Below are 21311 nucleotides of genomic sequence, written 5' to 3' on the forward strand. Positions count from 1 at the left end.
CTCAAAAAGGACCCTCCATCAGGAGGACCCCCAAAAGGACCCTTCAACAGGGGTCCCAGGGAGACCCCCTATATCAGGGCCTTAAGCGAAGTCTTTACAAGGCATCTCCTGAGATCACAAGGACTAGCTACCTGTGTGAATATCAAGGAGGCCTTAGGGACTCACAAAAAAAAATATATGGTATCGATGATAATAAGTCTAGAGCGGTCACCAAGCCGTCTGGCCAATAATAATTCTAGCCATTATATGGTGACGACAATAATAAGTCTAGAGCGGCCGCCAAGCCGCCTAGCCAAAAAGGATCCCAAAAGGGACCCTTGTAAAAATAGTATTATGAATAACGACGAGAAGGATGCTTCTCGCAAAGAAATAATAAGCACGCGCAAGAAAAACATAAAAGGATAAATACGACCAAAGGGGTCAAAATATCCTTATGAAAGCAACCAAGAGGCACCAAAAGAGGTCCCAGCGAACCCTTTCACATGGGCTCCAAAGGACCTCCAGCCTGATAGATAAAAGAGGGGAACCAACTAAACCCCGGGCTTAAAAGGGCCTCGAATGCAATAGAACAAGAGATAAACAACAACATATGTATTTATACATTAAAAAAAAAAGAGTTCTCGGGATAGTACAAGAGTTACTAACAGAAAAGTAGCACTGGTAATGATGTTACAAAATAAAAATAAAACAAAAAAAGAGCGAGACTATTTCAAGGTCTCCCGTAGTGGGCACTCCACCAGGCCGCTCGGGCAACGGCCTGTTCGCCAAAAGAGGAGAAGTAGAAGTTGGGATCCTGCTTCCACACATTGTAAAGAGCACGGTCTATAGACTTGCGCTCGGTTACGACCCTCTCCGCCTCCAAAGAAGCCCTCGCCGCCTCCCAAGAAGCTCTCACCGCCTCCCAGGAAGCCTTCTCCGCATCCAAGGAAGCGACCTTCTCCTGAGCCGACTGTAGTTCAGCCCTAAAGGCCTCAAATTCAGTCTCCAGTTGAGTAACCCTCTCCTGCGACGCGGTCGCAGCGGCCTTGGCCCCCCGGAACTCGCGCTCCAAGCATCTAGCCTTGCCCTTTAGCTCCTTGATCTTGGCCTTCAGCTTCTCCCTCTTCGAGTCCAACTTGGCATACTTAGTCCGGGCCTTTGACAATTGGGCCTTGGTTGCACTAAGCTCATTTTTGAGCTCCTGGACTTGGGCCATGAGGCCGTCCCTCTCAGCAGTAGATGCAGAGAGGATGCCGGACGAGTCAGCATGCCGAAGAGACACGATGTAGACCTGCACAAGAAAGTCAATGGCGTCAGCAATAAGTAACAAAAAGGAAAACACATGTACACCTATACATAATATTAATCAACACAAGGTGCAAGACCTCACCCAGGCCGCGGCACGCCTTAGGATTTCCCCAAGATCTGGTTGGGTCACATTCCCTAGACCTCTCCAGTTGGAGGTAGGGAGGTCCGAGGCAATCTGAATGAAATGCTGGGCATAGGATGAAGCCATCCTAGTCACCCAAGGCTTCGCCTCCACGCTAGGAACATCTAGTTGGAAAGGAACGGATGATCCACTCACCGAAGCAGGAGGAGGCGCAGGGAAGGGGAAAAACTAGAACCCTGGTGCATTAGAAGGGGGCTCCGCGAGGTTGACATAATCAGCATCCGGCAAGCCAATATCATGAGGGACCTGAGGGAAGGCGTCATTGCCATCAAGGCCAGGAGGAGCGTAACATCCCGCTGCGGCCTGCGGGTCCGGAGATTAACAAGCCATGTCCTGGTCATGGGAATCGTAAGGAGGGCATCCTCCGGGGGACAGGGGGCGCTGATGAGACCCCCCACATTCGAGGGGAACATCCTCCATCTCCACCTTAGCCTCACCATCGTGTAGGGACGGCCCAGCCGGCATAGCCATAGCCTTCTTAGACCCAGTTACTGACCACAGGAACTTGGGGTTAGAAACCGGGGACAATTGGTGGCGGTTGAGATTCACCACAGTAAATAGGACTGCTGCCTTCTTCAGGGCGGAGTCTGCAGCAAGGAGTTTGCCTATGGCCTCCGCCTCCGACCCAATGACCGAGGGATCAGCAAATTGCCCTACAAGAACCACGCCAATGTCAGTACAAGCAAGAGTGCAAAACAGTAAGTTCTAATAAGAAAAAGAGAAAGACCAGGATACTTACTAGGGCCGGCGCGAAAGCCTTCACGAACCGAGAGAGGCCCCTCTACCCAGAAAAAGTCTTGTTTCCAAGGCCCTGTGTTGGACACCGAGCCCTCTATTAAGGGAAGCTCACTGTTGGCCTTCTGCAGGTAGTAGAAGCCCTTGGACTTGGGCACTCCCATAAGGTTATACAAGGAGTGCACCTCCTGCGCCGTCGGGGCGCGTTGGACGTTATCCTTGAACCAAATGAAGAGGCAACTTAAAGTCAACCAACTGTTGGGCGACAGTTGAAGAGGGGCCAAATCAAAATAGTTGAGAACCGCCACGAAGAACGGGTGCAGAGGAATGGTGCCACCCGCCTTCAAAATCTGCTCACTCAAAGCCACAAAGCCCTTCTCAGGGCGGTCGGCCCGGCAGGCCTCCTGAGGAGCATGCAGGGCGTATTCTGGAGGAGCCTGGTAGTGCTTCACGATTGCCTTCAATTTGTTCGGAGACACGTGTGACACTAGACTGGACGCCAGTAGGGGGGCGTCGTCCTCTTCTTGGGCGGACACCTGTCTGCGTGCTTTCGACATATCTGCAAAATCAAAAGAAATATGTGAGGAAGGGGCAGAACACTTAACCCTCCATTTTTTCTTCCTAGCAAGAGTTTTCCATCGAGGGAGCGATGGCGAAAGCACTAAGCTAGGATAAACTGAGACTAGGGGCTGGGGAGAGGAGCTAGCAGCCCCATGACTGTCATCAGGCGAAGAGGGAGTAGGAGCTTCTGGCAGAATGTGTCCCTCCATAAATTCTAACTCCCATCGCAATTCAAAAAGGGTCGTCCCAAGACGCGCTATATGGTCACTAAGGCCCAGGGGTGAAGGTCCTCCATCCCCTCTCGACACCGAGTCAATTTCACTCTCCACCACCCAAATTTTACGTCTAAGTTCGGTCATGCACTCAAGGTGGCGGATGCGGGCTTGTCTTAAAGAGTCATAGTCCTGGTGAGGGTTGCCCTCAGGGGACTCTGAGTCTGAGGACAGGTCAATAAACTCAGCCCTTGGGGGTATGTCGGACGGGCCGTCACTGGCCATGAAACCGCGTCCCAACAGCAAAAAGGGGCTCACGTATGAACGAGGGGAAGGCTACAAAACACAAAGGAATAGGCTTAATACCTCTAGATGCAAACGCCCTAAAATGGCCTACTACAGGGTAAAAAAAAAAAAAAAAAACAACAACAACAAAGAGGAGGGGCGTGCGTATGGTCAAACTCACTACAAGCTCAAACTGATGTACCCCATCCCAAGTACTGCTAGTTTGGACCCATTAAAAAAAAAAAATAATAAATAAATAAAAGGGAGAAGGAAAGAAAATATACCTCAAGCGATTAAAAGAACGAAGTCGGGGTCCAAAGAAGGTCGGGGAGCGAAAAGCACCAAAGCGTCGAAAATGCACGTCTGCAAGAATTAACCAGAAATGTGTGTTAGTCATAAAATATACACACCAAGAAATTAGTTCATATAAAAAAAAATGAAGTGAAAAAATATGCAAAACAAATGAAAGGAACTATGGTGAAAGTGAGGTTGTGGGGGATTCAACCCCTTACCTCTTGAAAGGAATAAGGGTCTATGGACCACTAAGCAAAGGGAGTAATGTGAGAATATCAAGCCATGCATGACGACCTATTTATAGGAATCAAGGTGAATAGTCTACAAGGGCACCTAAAGGTACTCTCCTAGACTGGGGGGCAAGTGTTGATGCTCATAATCTCATCAATAGAAAGTATGAGGCCGAGGCAAGGCCCCTAGGCCACCGTTGTCTAGGGAAGCCATCACGCCATCACAACACAAGTCTGGGTTCGGTTCTCGTGGAGTCGATGCCAAGTAGCCCACGTTGGCAAGGCATAAGTGCCAAGGCTCAGTAGCCTCGCGAGACCCATCTCGCCCACGCACTCGGCCCCACGGCCTCGCCTATGCCCTCGGCCCCATGGCCTCGCGAGATGCCTAAACCACACCTCCCAAGTGGCCTCGCGAGATGCTTAGACCACGCCCCCCAAGTGGCCTTGCGAGATGCCTCGGCCACGCCACCCAAGTGGCCTCGCAAGATGCCTCGGCCACGCCACCCAAGTGGCCTCGTGAGATGCCTAGGCCACGCCTCCCAAGTGGCCTTGCGAGATTCCTAGGCCGCGCCACCCAAGTGGCCTCGCGAGATGCCTAGGCCGCGCCACCCAAGTGGCCTCGCGAGATGTCTAGGCCACGCCTCCCAAGTGGCCTCGCGAGATGCCTAGGCCATGCCAGCCAAGTGGCCTCCCGAGATGTCTAGGCCACGCCACCCAAGTGGCCTCGCGAGATGTCTAGGCCACGCCACCCAAGTGGCCTCGCGAGATGCCTAGACCACGCCACCCAAGTGGCCTCGCAAGATGTCTAGGCCACGCCACCCAAGTGGCCTCGCGAGATGCCTAGGCCACGCCTCCCAAGTGGCCTCGCGAGATGCCTAGGCCACACCTCGCAAGTGGCCTCGCGATATGTCTAGGCCACGCCACCCAAGTGGCCTCGCGAGATGCCTAGGCCACACCTCTCAAGTGGCCTCGCGAGATGTCTATGCCACGCCACCCAAGTGGCCTCGCGAGATGTCTAGGCCACGCCACCCAAGTGGCCTCGCGAGATGCCTAGACCACGCCTCCCAAGTGGCCTTGCAAGATGTCTCGGCCACACCACCCAAGTGGCCTCGCGAGATGCCTAGGCCACGCCCCTCAAGTGGCCTCGCAAGAGGTCTCGGCCACGCCACACAAGTGGCCTCACGAGATGCCTAGGCCACGCCTCCCAAGTGGCCTCGCAAGTCTCAGCTCCCCTGGCCTCATGAGGGCCACATCCACAATGCACTCGACCTTGTGAATAGCTAGGGAGCCACGCCCTCAAGGGGGTCGCAAGGAGAGCGTCTCACCATGCATCCTTAGACATCATCCAGGGCCACATGCCTATCGTTCAGACTCGTGAGTGACCTCAGGAGGTGTCGGATACCCCATACCAAGGACCCAAGATCTCCACCTCACACCAAGGGTCCCATTCCTTACACCTCGAGATCCCTATGCTTAGGAGATCCAGTACGAGTCGAATGGGACATATTTGTACGACCAAGTACTAAGTACGGATACCAGTGCTAGTGAGATTGCTGGGGTAAGGATCATGGTCCGTACGTCTACGGCCATAGGTCAGAGCCGACACCACTACCTCTTGCGCCACTACGCTTGCCACCACGCTTCAGACATGGGTACAGACAAGTAGTGGAGACATCCTCCTGACACCTGCTCCTGTACAGGTTGTACAACCACGACCTTTGAAGCCACTCCCCTGACACAGTACGTATGTACCACTTGGTCCCCTGGACCACTATGTACCTAAGGCCATTAGAGCCTACTATAAAATGAACTCTAAGACCACCTGAAGAGGGGTTGGAAATTTTACTGTAGCAGAGTTTTGAGTGTGAATGAAAGACTGAATTATCCATTATTGTTCCATCATTGTTCTTGAGTTTTTGTTTTTACAGCTTTCCAATTAGCGATCTTGATTTGATAATTTTTCCAACTTAACTTAGTTGACGAGTTCTCACCGTCAACAGTGTCAGAGATTTTCCAAGATCCCACGGGCACCTCCTAACGAGTTAAATCAAATGCAAAGTCCATGGCCCTTCGCAGTATGGGGTATCGATTTAATCGGGTCCTTGCTGACAGGAAAAGGTGGGGTGAAATACGCAGTTGTGGCGGTCGACTACTTCACCAAATGGGCCGAGGCTGAGCCACTCGCAACCATAACGACAAAGAAAGTGCTTGATTTTGTAATAAAAAACATTGTTTGTCGATATGGATTGCAAAGAAAGATTGTCTCAGACAATGACACCCAATTTGATAGTGACATGTTCACAGACTTCTGCGAAAGGCATGGCATAATCAAGAGCTTTTCTTCAGTTGCTCATCCACAAGAAAATGGGCAAGTTGAGGCAGTAAATAAGACATTGAAGGATACCTTGAAGAAAAGGCTCGAGGAAGCTAAAGGAGCATGGCCAGAACAGCTGCCTGAAGTACTCTGGTCGTATAGAACTTCTCACCGAACAGCAACAGGTCATACCCCATTTTCCTTGGCATATGGGTATGAAGCTATGTTGCCTGTCGAGTTAGATCCTCCCTCGCATCACAGAATCACATGCGACCAAGACCAAAATAGTCAACTGTTGATGGAGTCCCTAGACCTGATCGAGGAGAAACAAGAAAAAGCCCAACTCCAAGTAGCTGCGTACCAGCAAAAAGTCGCTCGGTATTTTAACTCCAAAGTAAAAGAAAGAAAGTTCAACGTCGGAGACTTAGTGCTTCGAAGAGTTTTCTTAAACACCCGCGACCTAGCTGGTGGAGTACTCGGACTAAACTGGGAAGGATCTTACCAGATTGAAGAAATCCTTCATCCAGGCACCTATAAAATTGCACGCTTAAATGGAGATCTCGTTCCACATTATTGGAATGGAGAACACCTGCGCAAGTATTATCAATAAATAGTCCTTCTTAAAGGACTGGCTTGTATTAATTTTTACTTTTTACAAGTTTTGAAAAAGGGTTAGTCATGTTATATGGCTAATCGCTTATAAGTGTAAGATATTTGAAAGATCACTCGTAAAGACATGATTAGTCCATTTAAATACGAGAATTATAAGGGACTGTGCGCAGCCAGTCATTCTTGCCAAACTTTGTAATTTTTTACAAGTATTTGTTCATTACGTGTGTTGTTTTGCTGTATTATAAGTTTTACATTTTATACCGAGCAGTAATTTTCGTACAGGTCGTGGTCAAGGCAAGTGACCAAGGACCTAAAGCTCCTCGATCACTTGGGGGGCATATAAGGCACATAGAGAGCAAAGCATACCAAGAGGTATGTAAACACATGAACAAAATAAGTGAAAGCATACTACGGTACTTAGAGTATTTTTCAAAATTTATATTTTGTTAAATCAAGCCAAATTACTATGCTAGGTTCGGTCATGCGAACAGATATTATAATAAAGTAGAAATATTATAATGTCAAAGGAATCCTTTTACACCGCGAGCAGTACTGCTCGGATGTAACTGTTCAAATAAAAGTTAAATAGCTGCTCTTGCAGCAATAAAAAAATATTATCTTTACATCACGACCCGTGGGTTGTGTAGTCGAGATAACAAAAGAAAAAAAGAATTAAGGAGCTGGAGGGTCTTGAGGAACGTCTTGGTCGACGGCTATGCCAGCTTCAGTGTCTGCACCAACTATCCCTACTGCCAGGGAAATCTCTGGGGAAGCAGGCACTTCAGCCCTCTCTTCTTCTTCCAGGCGAATGGCACACTGCGTCATTAAAGTCCTCCTCAAGCATTCAGACAGATAGTTGAAGTTAGCCTCCCAGTTGTGCTTCCAGAACTCGTAGAAGCAAAGATGAGTGGCTTCCTTATACTTCTCCAAGTTCTTAGCTCCAGCTTCCTCAAGCTCTGTCACTCATTTTCTGAGTTCCTCCACCTCCTTCCTGCTTGCGATCAGATCAAGCTCGAGCTGAACAACTTGTTGATAGTTGAGTGTGGCGCTTTCCCTGATTTTTTCCCTGGCCTCGTTGGCTTTCTTTAGGGCGTTCCGGGTTTCCAGCAGCTCCTCGGTCAGAGTAGCTTATTGCTCGAGCAGTTCTTTGTTTTGCTTATACAGCTCCATCTTCTTCGCAAACAACTCGCCATTCTGTTTGGTAAGCTCGTTGTTTGTAGCTTCGAGTGCTTTCTTGGCCTTGGCGAGCCTGGCATCAAAGTTCCTGCCTCGAAACACCAAAGCCCCAGCATGGCGCTAGCCAGCGGTTATGGTCTGTAGTCCCTGAAGTCAGATAGAAAAAGATAAAGTAAAGGCAGGGAATCGAAAATAAATGTTACATCATCAGGAGTTGACTTACGCTGACTATCTCATTCAGTCCTCTATTGAGAACTTGATCAGCCTCCATAGAGGTAGTTTCAGTAATAGCGGCCTGACTGCGTTTATGCTTGGAGAGCTTGTATATTCTCTCCCTGGTAGAGCTGACCACGAGGCTGGGCAGGGAGCCTTCGGGCGGAGTGCGCAATGTATGGCTGCTAGGAGCCTTAGGAGAAGGCTGCTGGTCGGTGGGTGTGGAAGGATTAGAAGTTTGACCGATCGAAGGAGTTGAAGCCGGTTGCTCGAGTGGCGATGGAGGTGGTGAGTTCTCCTTTGAAGGGGCGGTAGCCGGAGGGTCGTCAGTTCGGACCTTCTTTGAGGCAGTTGTACTGCTCTCCCCTCGAGCCCTCTTGCTATTCTTCTTCTGGCCAGAAGAGGCGGCAGCAGCCTTGTAATGCTTCAACACGTCCTCAGAGTCCATATCTGCACAAAAGGAAACAACGCGAGCAGTGAGACAAGATGGTCACACAGGGCCAAAAAATGAAAGAGAAAAGATTACAAGTAAAGTACCCGCGCTACAACTATTGGTCGCTACATTATTTACTGAACTACTAACTGCCTGGAAGAAATCTGAACTTAAGATTGGAGCATTCTTAAAGTTGCCATCCCCGTCGAATAGATGATAGGGAATTGGAAAATTGTTTAAAATCAAAATTACTATACCGTTGTCGTCCAATGAGTCGTCAGAGAGTTCAGTAGGCTTGGCGGCCTTCTGCTTTCCTTTTCCTTTGGGAGCCGAGGGCCTCTTTGCTCGGGGAGTGCTAGCAGGTTCCCTGATTGTGACCCCAGTTGGTCTCCTTTGCTGAGGAGACGCCTGAGGTTGTTGCTCGGGTTCCTCTTCGGCGCAAGCACTCCCTGCCGAAGGCCCCCTCATCTCTGATTGGGGGGCCCAAAGGCCGGCCAACCTAAGGTTAGCCTTAGTAACCAGAGTCTTGAAACACTTTTTAGCATCTGGCATGCTAGCTAAGAGTGGGTCTGGTCACAGCCACGAGCCTAGAATACATCAAGAGTTTGAGATATTGCGGAGGAAAACACCAAGAGAAGAATTCAGCTAGTGATAAGAAAGTTTTACCTCCACGAGTGAAGGCTAGATTGTCCGCGACCAGGTCAGGCGTAAGGAAGTACTCCTGGTGGTACCTCCCCACATTCGAGATGTGGGTTGTGTCAGTCAGGAAAGTGCGCCTGGTTTCCTGATGACAAAAATGGAAGAACCCCGTGCCTTCTTGGTTGGGGTTAGACTTGAGGTCGAACAGGTAGTTGACCTCATGTGGCGACGGCACAGGCCATTTTTTCTGGCTATACAGGATATAGAGTGCAACGAGCATTCTATATCCGTTAGGGGTAATTTGGAAGGGGGCAACTCCAAAATAATTGGCCACACCCTGAAAGAACGCATGAAGAGGAAAAGTGGCTCCTGCCTCAACATGAAACCGCGACCAGGCGCTGTAGGCACCTCCAGGCAGATTAGCCCTTTGGTCTGGGTTAGGTTTGACTAGGGTCACCCCTGTCAGATTGTACTTGTTTAAGTAGTTGGCGATCATTCTGATCGTCACCCTACTTTCAGAGACTACATGCCACCAGACATCCGGCTGAGTAGCGTGACGAGGGTGGGCATGCCTTTGGACATTTGGATCAGAGGAATTTTCATCTCGACCACTAATTGAGGGAGCATCAACAGTAGGCTGATGAGAAGCAATGGGAGTTTTTCTTTTTGGAGCTTTGGTTTTGGTACGAGCCATATTTTGAGTCAAAACTGGGGAAGTGTTTAGGTTAACGTGAGAAAAAGGAATATCTGATATCAAGGTCAAAGGGTGTTCTTCGTCTTCAAGCAGTTGAACTAAGAGATCATCGTCGATGGGTCTTTCTCCTCCCCACGAGTCTTGCATATGAATTGTAAACAGACAAAGGATGAGATAAGACGCACAGTCTGGGAGCTTATGTTGAAAGTTGGAATAACGTTGCTCGCGTCTATCGACCAGTAGCATTCTAATCGAAACACTAAGTTTTATGCTAGCAGTTTGAAAAACGGATCAAAAAGTGAAAGTAAAGAATTTTCTGAAAAGAAGCCTTTTCAACTCCAAAGGGGCGGGAAAAACTCAGTTTTTCAACTAGCCTAAAAATCGAATTTTTACGTCGATTTTACGCCATAAACCTATGATCCTGACTATCAAACTGATTCCTAACTTATATAGAGCAAAAGTACACTATCCTATCAAGCATCAACGATATATACAGAATCCTCACAGATTTCTACTCAAGAACGCAAAAAGTTTCAGAACTTAAAAGCAGTATGCATGGCATCTCAAAGAGTTTAAAAGACGAAGAAGTTTACCTGGATGAATGTTGAAGATTCTGAAACGGGACAACTTTGGGCTTGCAAACAAAGAACCCTTAAGCAAAGTGACGGGAGACCTTCGAAGTTCTGAGCTCTGGGATGGAGTTCTTGAGAGTTCTTGGCAGGAAATGGCAAGCAAAAGGTTAAAAGGTGAATGAGAGGGTTACTTATAGAAACCGAGGTGTGACAAAAAGTAGTAATCATGAATTCCCTTTTTCGAAGCATGGGGGGAGTGTAACAGCCATCAGAGTGGTTTCTTGAAAATTGAAAAGGCTTGATTAGACGTGATTAGGTCACGGTTTTCAAAAACGCACGAGGGTTCTGACAGATTTCGTGGGGCATATGAAAGGTTGTTTTCCTAAGTTTACTTATTGCTGGTCGCAATAAATAAACTTGGGGGGCAAATGTTATCCAAAAAATAGGCGTGGATGATGTGGCAGACATTTTTAACACGTGGCTGACACCTGGCAAAGGTTCTGTTCGACTATCGACTAGGGAGGTTCCCCTGGCATAACATTTGGATTTTATATACGACCAGCTTGGTCGTATACTCCGTATATTTTGAGAAGATCTTATGGATTGTAATCATATCCGAGATTATCTCCCATAATTCCTGAGTATCCAATTATTTAGGAAAGAATATCTGTAACAAATTTATGTAATCCTCCTTGAGCCTATAAATAGAGAAGAAATAGCTCAAGGGAGGGACATTTGACCTTTTGGCTAATTCTGAGTTTATGCTTTACAAGAGAATTATAGCTATTATATTTCGATTGCATTATTCATCCCTCTAAGGCTTGCGAAACTCGGAGAACCCTAGTTCTTTGATCACTCCTTTGAGAATCAATATCAATAATAGCTTAAGTGGACGTAGGTCATTACCAATTCGTGGGGCCGAACCACTATAATTTGTTGTGTCGTTTACTATTCTTTCCATTAGATCTATTTCAATACCTTCCATCACATCAAGCATTTGAATCCGTATCAGTTGACCAAAACAAGGGTCAACAACAGCAAAAGAAATGTCAGGATGAGTAATCGTTAAATAGATGAGTTTACCGATTAACCTTCTGTACATGGTGGGGTCGAATAAGATATCCCCTTCATCTTTGTTGAGTTTTGCATTAGGCTCCATTGGAGTGGAAGAAGGTTTTACCCCTAAGTAACTTGTATCACTCAATAATGGAAAGGTAAATGGGCGTTGAGACATAGATATACCATTGGGAGAACGCCCAATCTCAAGGCCTAAGAAAAACCGTAAAGGGCCAAGGCCTTTTAGTTGAAACACGAAGTGTAACATGTCTTTAAAATGAGAGACAACAGTATCATTATTTGAAGCAATAATAATATCGTCAACATAGATTAGAAGAGCAATAAAGATATTAGAAGAGCTCTTAATGAATAAGGTGTGGTCCGAGTGAGATTGACAGAAACCACTAGAGAGAAGATATGTGCTAAGTTTGTAGTACCATTGTCTTGGGGCTTGTTTTAAGCCATATAGACTTTTGGTTAATTTACAAACAACATCTTTTGGTAGGGGACTATTGGATTGATACCCTTTTGGAATTGTCATGTAGACATTTTCATTTAAGTCCCCATGCAAGAAAGCATTATTGATATCTAATTGGTATAGAGACCAATTTTTAATGGCAGCAACAACAAGAAGTAATTTAAGGGTGTTAAACTTTGCAACAGGTGCAAAAGTGTCAGAGTAATCAATACCTTGCTTTTGGTTGTAGCCTTTAGCAACCAACCAGGCCTTGTAGTGATCAATGGCTCCACTTGGTTGGTATTTGATTTTGTAGAGCCGTTTGCATCCTATAGCACGTTGTCCAGGAGGAAGAGAGACAATTTCCCAAGTGTGATTTTGGTCAAGTGCATGGAGTTCATCATGCATTGCTTGCTGTCACTCTGGAATGTTTGAAGCTTGCTTGTAACTGGATGGTTCTACTACCATATGGGCGGACAAAATGGCAGCCCGGAAGTGATCATTTAACCTATCATAAGATAGAACATTAGATAAAGGATAAGTAGTGGAAGACTCAGAAATAGCAAAGTTACAAGCATAGTCTTTGAGATAAGAGGGGCGAGAAATGGTCCGGCCACTTTTAGAAGTGGTAACTGCAGGAGAGGGATCCTCAAGGGCGTTATTGGAAGAAGAGGGCACTTGAGGATGATGAGGTCCTGTATCAAACACTTTAGTTAGGAAAAACGAATCATTATACACAGTAGAGTTATCATGCTTTAATGGATAAATATGCTCATAGAAGATGACATCTCTAGAATGAAATATCTGGTGACTCTCAATATCAAGCAAAGTATAGGCCTTCATTCCATGCAGATAACCAATAAAAACACAAGCTTTAGATCAGGGTGAGAATTTATGTCTATTCCTATCTAAAGTGGAAGCATAAGCAAGGCAGCCAAAATTTCTAAGATGCTCATATGAGGGCAATTTATTATAAAGCAGCTCAAATGAGGTCTTTTTCTTTAAAAGTAAGGATGGAGTTCTATTAATAAGATAGACAACTATATAAATAAGATAAGACCAATAAGATAGAGAAATATGAGATTGAAATAACAATGACCGAGCGACATTGAGGATGTGTTGATGCTTTCGTTCAACCACATAATTTTGTTGAGGCCGATCAACACATGAATGAAATTGTTCAATCCCTTTGGAAGCATAGAAAGAAGATAGGTTAAGTTCTTTTGCATTATCACATCTAACAACTTTAATAGAAATGGAAAATTGAGTAGCAATTAAAGAGAAAAACTGAGGAATAATAGTTTGCACATCAGATTTTGCTTTAAGTAAATATACACATGTAAATCGAGTGTGATCATCAACAATTGTAAGAAAATATTTGTAACCTTCTATGCTAATAACATGAAATGGCCCCCAAATGTCAAAGTGAACAAGATCAAAAGGCTTAGAAGCTCTATTATTATTAGACACAAAGGGAAGCCTTTTTTGTTTTGCTAAGTGACAAATAGAGCAAGCATGATCATAAGATTTGTTAGAAAAAACAAGAGTTTTATTTATGGAATTTGAAATTGACATAGAAGGATGGCCAAGGCGGAAATGCCATTGGTCCATTTTAGTACAAGTATTAAGAGTGCTGTCAGAATGTACAAAATGCAAGAATTGACGGTCTTGTTCAAATAAAACAGCCGGCCTATTTTCTTAACAATCCCAATCTTGGAAGTCTGAGAGGGTGCCTGAATTAAGCATTCAGAAGCAGAAAAAATTAGAGAGTTATGACTATGTTGCAAAAAAGCATTAACCGAGAAGAGATTATGCTGAAAATCAAGTACGAATAATACGTCAGTCAAGGTAATGCAGCTAGAAAGTTGAACAGCCAGAATAAGAAATAGGAATGATATGTCCATTAGGTAAAGTGACTAAGGTGGCAGTAGGATGTTTATCAATAGTCTTAAAACATTTAAGGGAGTAACACACATGGTGGGATGCTCCACTATCAACAATCCACAGACAAGAATGGAAGTCAATGAGATTACCAGAGACTTGTGAGGCAATCGATACGTTGGTGTCCGTGGTAGCCGCGGTGTGTTGAAGGTTCTGACTTAGAAGGGAGATAAGTTGCTGACTGAGCTCGGTTTGGGACAGCATAGGCGGTTTTCCCAAAATCAAAGCAGAGACGGGAGAAGCGGAAGCTTGATGAACTGAGGGTTTGAGAGCTTCATCTTAACGACGCTTGTCACCATACCCAGGAGGAAATCCATGAAGAAAGAAGCATTTGTCCACTAAGTGACCCGGTTTGAGACAATGAGAACAAGTGGGTCTCGGTTTCTTTGATCTTGATGTAGGAGGCTTGGTTGAGGTGTGCGAACCCCCAGTAGCAGCAATGAACGGAGTGGTGTGGCCTAGACTTCTTTGTCTTTCTTCTTGAGATACCATGGAGAAGACCTTGGAGAGCGGAGGAAGAGGATCGTAGAGCAGAATTTGCGCTCTCACTGAAGAGTATGAGTCATTGAGACCAGCAAGAAACTGCATAATTTGATCTCTGTGATAATATCTAAGCAATCTCCCAACAACACCACATTTGCAGCCACAAGAACAAGGGATAATCGGCTGAAATTCTTTGAGTTCATCCCAAATAGCTTTGAGATGGGTAAAGTTGGAATTGATATTCGAGTCGCCTTGTTTGATGGTGTGGACTGAAGTTTGTAGCTGGAATATCCTAGGACCATTGCCTTGATTAAATCACTCATGGAGGTCATTCCACATAGCAGTGGCTGAATCTTGAAACATAATGCTAGCTGCAATTTCACGAGAAACAAATTGTAATATCGAAGCCATAACCATATTATTACATTGAACCCAAGCATGAAAATAAGGATCATTGGGAGGGGGTTGAGGCAGGGACCCGTTTATAAACTGGGTTTTATTCTTGGTAGCAATAGAGATGGAAGTAGCCCTCTTCCATGACTGAAAATTTTCTTGACCCGTTAAAATCTGAGTAGATATCAGAAAATTGGGGTTGTCTCCAGTTCCCAAGTGATACGTATGATCTAAGTGAGAAGGTTGACAGGGGGGGGGGGGGGCTGTTGAGGCACACAGAATGCCAAGACTCGGAGGACCACCGGTGGGGGGAGCAGCACTTCTTAGGAAAGCAACGGGCGGAGGAGGTGGCTGATGGCTCGGAGAGGGAGGCGACGGGGCGACAGGTAGACCTTCGCGAGGAGGCGATGACGACGACACAACAGGAGGCGCAACCACACCTGGATTTGGAGAAGGGCCAGACGCCATGGTCGGAGTTGAGGGAGAAGCAGCAGCAACGTTCACCGGCGCTAGAGGCAGACTGGAGACGGACGAGCTTCGTGGCTGGGATTGTCTCGTGCGAGCCATGGACGACGAAGAGGAACAACAGAGAAGAGAAGATAGGGTTTCGAGAGGAGAAAGAGGCTGAATCTTGAGCAAGAAGGGGAATGGGCTGACGAAAACAAAACAATAATCTCTGATACCATATTACACAGCAAAAGCCCAAGAACAAGAATAGAAAAAGCCTCAATATTATTACCACACAAAGACCCCAAATAAATAGGCCCAAGAGGATACAACTAATAACCCCAACAGAGAATAACAAACCATAAACAGTTACAACAACTACTCCTAATATACACCTTAAACGTTTTAGAAAAGAACATTTTTTTGGTAATATATAACAATCTCATTATTCTCTTTCAATCTTATGTGTAATTTCACAATATTCAACAAACCCATTGGATTAGAAAGTTGTAACTCTCTCAAACAACCAAGAAGAAGAAAACACCAATAATATGTTATGTTTCTTCTTCATTTTCTCTATGTTATGGTTCTTTATAGAGCTGCCCACATTCAATTCGTGCCGTGCTCGTGCCGACCCATTTTTGAAAGAGTAGGCCCAGCACGGCCCATGTCGTGCTCGTGCCGTGTCGGGCCCAAGTCGGGCCGGCCCACTTTCCTTATTCGGGCCGGCCCACTTTCTATATTCGGGCCCACTTTTAGGCCCACTTTCTATATTCGGGCCCAAATTTGGGCCCACTTTTTTTTTTTGCTAAAAAAATGTGAGGATGGAGAATTGAACCCTTCACCTCATCTTTAACCATCAATGGACTTACTACCACACCAAATACATTTATTTGTTTAAATTATAATTTTAGATATTTTTATATACTTTTTAACAATATTTTACACAAAATTATATCAAAGATAATTATTAGAATTTTAATACCTACTAATAAATGCTAAAAATTTAACTAACAAATCTTAAAATAAATTAATATAATTATAAAAATATAAACATTGAAAAAAATAAGACATATATTATCATTTTAATTTATTAATTATTGACAAATAAAAATTTATTATGATTATTAATGTCAAAATATCGGATTTTTTATCGTGTCGTGCTTTCGGGCTAGTTTGTTCGTGCTTTCGTGTCGTGCCTTCGGGCTTGTCGTGCCGTGCCGTGCTAAGCCTGTGTCGTGCCGTACCTGGCCCAAGCCCATATTTTTTCGTGCCGTGCCTGGCCCAAGCCCATATTTTTTCGTGCCGTGTCGTGCTCGTGCCGGTTTCGTGCCGTGCTTAAAAGCCCGACCCGTATTTACAGCTCTAGTTCTTTACCAACATTCTTAGATTAATTTACTTATTGATAATAATAATAATAATAATAATAATAATAATAATAAAAACTTCCTTTATTTATATTTAATTTGTAACTATGATACTTATTTTATTTTATCAATCAAATTTTGATAAATTCATCTAATTAATTTGAAATTACTTTATTATTAACCATTATTTCGATAAATATATATACTTTTTTTTTATAAGTTAAAGTAAATTTATCTAATTTTTCATTCATTTTGAATATGTCCTCAATGATTGTAATTTCTTCCTATTCTCTATGTTCGGGATCCTTTGCTAGCTATATTGGGGAAAATAAAATAATAAAATAAAGTGATTTATTATTACCTTAATTTTTTTCATTCTCTTTGTTCAGGTTCCTTACTGGCCATTTTGAGAAATATAAAATTATAAAATAAAGTATTTTTTTGTTACGTTAAATTTCTATACGTTATATTTTTTTTTATAAGTTTAGTAAATTTATCAAATTTCCATTCATTTAAAATATGTTATGTACTCTTTTTTCTTTTTGATCGTTATTAGCCTTCTTGGATTAGTTTACTTATTAAGAAGAAGAAAAAAAAACTTGTTTTATTTGTCATTTAATTTATAATAGCACTTATTTTATTTTACCATTTTTGATAAAAAATTGATGAATTCATCGAATTAATTTGAAAATTACTTTATTATTAACTATGATACTTATATTACTATATGATAGAACTCAGAACTCTACAATTACTCTCAATCGATATATGAAATTCCTCTCTTTATTTGACAAACCATTGTCTCCAATTAAGAAACTAAGTCAAGTACATACAAAGAACTAGAACAATTAGATAATTGGAGTAGCTCTCCCAAGAGTCAAAAACTTATTATTACCATCTACTTAGAATCGTTTTATAAAATTCAAACACTTCTAACAATTCTAACACAACTCAACAAATTAACAAGGTAACAAACTATTAACCGTTTTTACTTGCACAATTTTAACAACTAACTAATATAATTATGAACTTATCAATAGTTCCCAATCCCAAATTTAAGCATTGTCCTCAAAGTGGATAATGCACCAACTCTTACACCTTAAACATTTTAGAGAAATTTATTCCTTGGTTTCTCATAGCTCACTAAATTAAGGTAGACTTCAACGGTAAGACAGTCCCAAGAACAGTTTGAAGTGGTTATGGCAAGAACGTGAGGATTACCTGAATTTGTGTTGTGCAATGTTTTGCTAGTGGACTAAAAGATGCCATAAACACTCAGGCAATATTAGAATGAATATTCTTAGGACTGTGGTGGTTATTGTATTTGTTGGGTTTGTTGTAACGGTTATACTGATTCTTGGGCCTTTATACTGCCCAAATACTTTAGTGTAAAGCTGAGTTATTTTTTGATAATACATGGTATTTTCTCCTAATATGCTATCAGATGCTACCCTAATTTTTTAAAGCCCATTGTTTTCAAGAAAACCCTTTCTCACTCAAGAAACCCTACTCCTCTTTCTTTCTGTCTTGAGTCTCATGGCCCGTATGAGAGGATCACAACCATGCAACTCTTCCGTGCCCTTACAAATTCCAGCTCCGATGACTACTTCAACAGTTCCTCCGATGGCTCCGGCGATGGCAACCTTCCCTCCACTGATACCTCCCTCTGATGCTGCTCCTCCTAGTGTTGCGTCTTCATCTACAAATCCTGAAGGGATCGGTCAAGCCATGCTCTCATCTTCCTCTCCAGTCCATCATTCTTCCCCTTTGCCTGCCATATATTTGAGCAGTCGAGCTCCTCCTGTCGGCATTAATGGTGGATTCAGAGTTCTTGTTGCCTCCACAACAACAACTTGTCAACCTTCCCAATTGGATCGTACCTATCACTTGGGAACTGGAGACAACCCTAATTTTCTGATTTCTCCAAAAATTCTAACGGGTCAAGAGAACTTCCAATCATGGAAGAGAGCTGCTTCAATTTCTATTGCAGCAAAGAACAAAACCCAGTTCATTAATGGGTCTCTGCCCCAACCCCCTCCTTCTGATCCTTACTTTGATGCTTGGGTTCAATGTAACAGTATGGTCATGGCTTGGTTATTGCAATCTGTATCTCAAGAAATTGCAGCCAGCATCATGTTTCAAGAATCGGCGAGCGATATGTGGAATGATCTTCATGAGAGGTTCAACCAAGGAAATGGTCCTAAGATTTTTTAGCTATAGACTTCGATCCACACCATCAAACAAGGAGACTCTGATGTGAGTACATACTTTACTCCCCTCAAAGCTATTTGAGATGAACTCAAAGAATTTCAGCCAATTGTTCCTTGCTCGTGTGGCTGCCAATGTGGTGCTGTTGAGAGACTTCTTGGATACTATCATAGAGATCAAATCCTTCAATTTCTTGCTGGTCTCAATGACTCTTATAATCCAGTTAGGGCTCAAATTCTTCTCTATGACCCTTTTCCATCTCTGTCGAAGGTTTTCTCCATGGTGGCTCAAGAAGAGTGTCAAAGGAGTCTTGGAAACTCGACCCCTCTCATTGCTGCTGCTGGAGTCCCTATCAACTAAACCAATCCCCCTGCATCAAGATCAAAGAAATCAAGACCCACATACTCTCACTGTCTCAAACCGGGTCATCTTGTGGAAAAATGCTTATTTCTTCGTGGCTTTCCACCTGGGTATGGTGACAAGCGTCGCCAAGATGAAGCTCTCAAACCTGCAATTCATCAAGCTTCCACACCCTCTGCCTATACATTGATATTGCGCAAGCCGCCACTGTTGTCTCAAATCGAGCTCAGCCATCAATTTATCTCTCTACTAAGTCAGAACCTTCAAAGCTCCTCTTCCAACAATGAGACTCCGTTGCTGATTGCCTCTCAAGTCTCTAGTAATCCCGTTGACTTCCCCTCACTTTTATGGATAGTTGATAGTGGAGCATCCCATCATGTGTGTCACTCCCTTAAATGTTTTAAAACTATTGATAATCATCCTATTGCTAACTTAGTCACTTTACCTAATGGCCATAATATTCATATTTCTTATTCTGGCACGGTTTAGCTTACTAGCTCCATTACTTTGACTGATGTTTTGTTCATACCTAATTTTAAAAAAAATCTGTTATCGGTTAATTGTTTTCTACAAAATAATCCTAACTCTCTAATTTTTACATCTTCTGAATGCTTTATTCAGGCACTCACTCGGACTTCCAAGATTGGGATTGCTAAGAAAATGGGTAGGCTATTTTTTTAGCAAGATCGTCATTGCTTGCAATCTGTACATTCTGATATTACTGTTAACACTTGTATTGAAATGGACCAATGACATTTTTGTCTTAGCCATCCTTCTATGTCAATTTCAAATTCTATCAATAAAACACTTGTTTTTTCTGACAAAGCTCCTGATCATGTGTGTTCTATTTGCCACTTAGCAAAACAAAAATGACTTCCTTTTGTGTCTAATAAAAATATGTCTTCTAAACCTTTTGAGCTAGTCCACTTAGACATTTGGGTGCCATTTCATGTTCATAGAATAGAAGGGTACAAATATTTCCTTACAATTGTTGATGATCACACTCGTTTTACATCAGTATTTATGCTTAAAGCAAAATCAGATGTGCAAATTATTATTCCTCAATTCTTCTATTTAATTGCTACTCAATTGTCTATTACTATTAAAGCTGTTAGATGCGACAATGCAAAAGAACTTAATCTTTCTTCTTTCTATGCTACTAAAGGTATTGAACAATTTCACTCTTGTGTTGATAGACCTCAACAAAATTCTGTGGTTGAAAGAAAACATCAACACATCCTCAATGTGGCACAGTCTTTATTATTTCAATATCACATCTCACCTCCATATTTGTCTTATCTCATTCACACAACTATTTATCTCATTAATAGAACTCCTTCGTTACTATCGAAGAAGAAGACTTCATTTGAGTTACTTTACAATAAATTGCCTTCTTATGATCATCGTAGATCCTTTGGCTGTCTTGCTTATGCCTCAACTTCAGATAGGAATATACATAAATTTTCTCCAAGATCTAAAGCTTGTGTTTTCATTGGTTACCTGCATGGAATGAAAGCTTATACTTTACTTGATATTGAAAGTCAACAAATATTTCATTCTAGAGATGTCATTTTCTATTAGAAGATTTTTCCTTTAAAACATGACAAGTCTACTGTTTCTACTGATCAGTTATTGTTGTCTAAAGTGTTTATTGCATGACCCTATCACTCTCCAATGTCCAATACTCCCAAGGACGCTCATGAGGATCTCTCTCCTGTGTTATAATCGGTCACCACTTCAAAAAGTGGCATACCTATTTCTCGTCCCTCTTATCTTAAAGATTATACTTGTAACTTTGCAATTTCTGAGTCTACTACTGCTCACCCTTTATCTAATGTTCTAACTTATAATAGGTTAAGTGATCAATTTTGGGCTGCCATTTTGTCCATCAATATGGTGATAGAACTGTCAAGTTACAAGCAAACTTCAAACATTCTAGAGTAGCAGCAAGCAATGGAAGATGAACTTCATGCGCTTTAAAGTAACAAAACTTGGCAAATTGTCTCGCTTCCTCCGGGACAACGCACTATAGGATGCAAATGGCTCTACAAGATCAAATACTGATTAGTGCTAAAAAATGTCAATTTATTAGTTTTAAAGTGTAAAATAAAGTAAGTTTTAATTAATATTTTCATGAATTTATTGTAACATATTTTTTAATTAAAAATATTAATTTTAATTGAATTTGTGTTTAATTTTC

General features: G+C 43.0%; 1 protein-coding gene across 1 annotated transcript; it reads left to right on the top strand.

Moving 5' to 3' along the window:
• The first annotated feature begins 18142 nt into the window (after positions 1–18142).
• Positions 18143–18757, top strand: LOC133805922 (uncharacterized). The gene has a single exon (XM_062244068.1). The coding sequence runs from the start codon at positions 18143–18145 to the stop codon at positions 18755–18757; it is 615 nt and encodes a 204-aa protein (XP_062100052.1).
• Positions 18758–21311: the final 2554 nt, after the last annotated feature.

Source organism: Humulus lupulus, chromosome X (assembly GCF_963169125.1).
Source record: "Humulus lupulus chromosome X, drHumLupu1.1, whole genome shotgun sequence".
Lineage (NCBI taxonomy): Eukaryota > Viridiplantae > Streptophyta > Magnoliopsida > Rosales > Cannabaceae > Humulus > Humulus lupulus.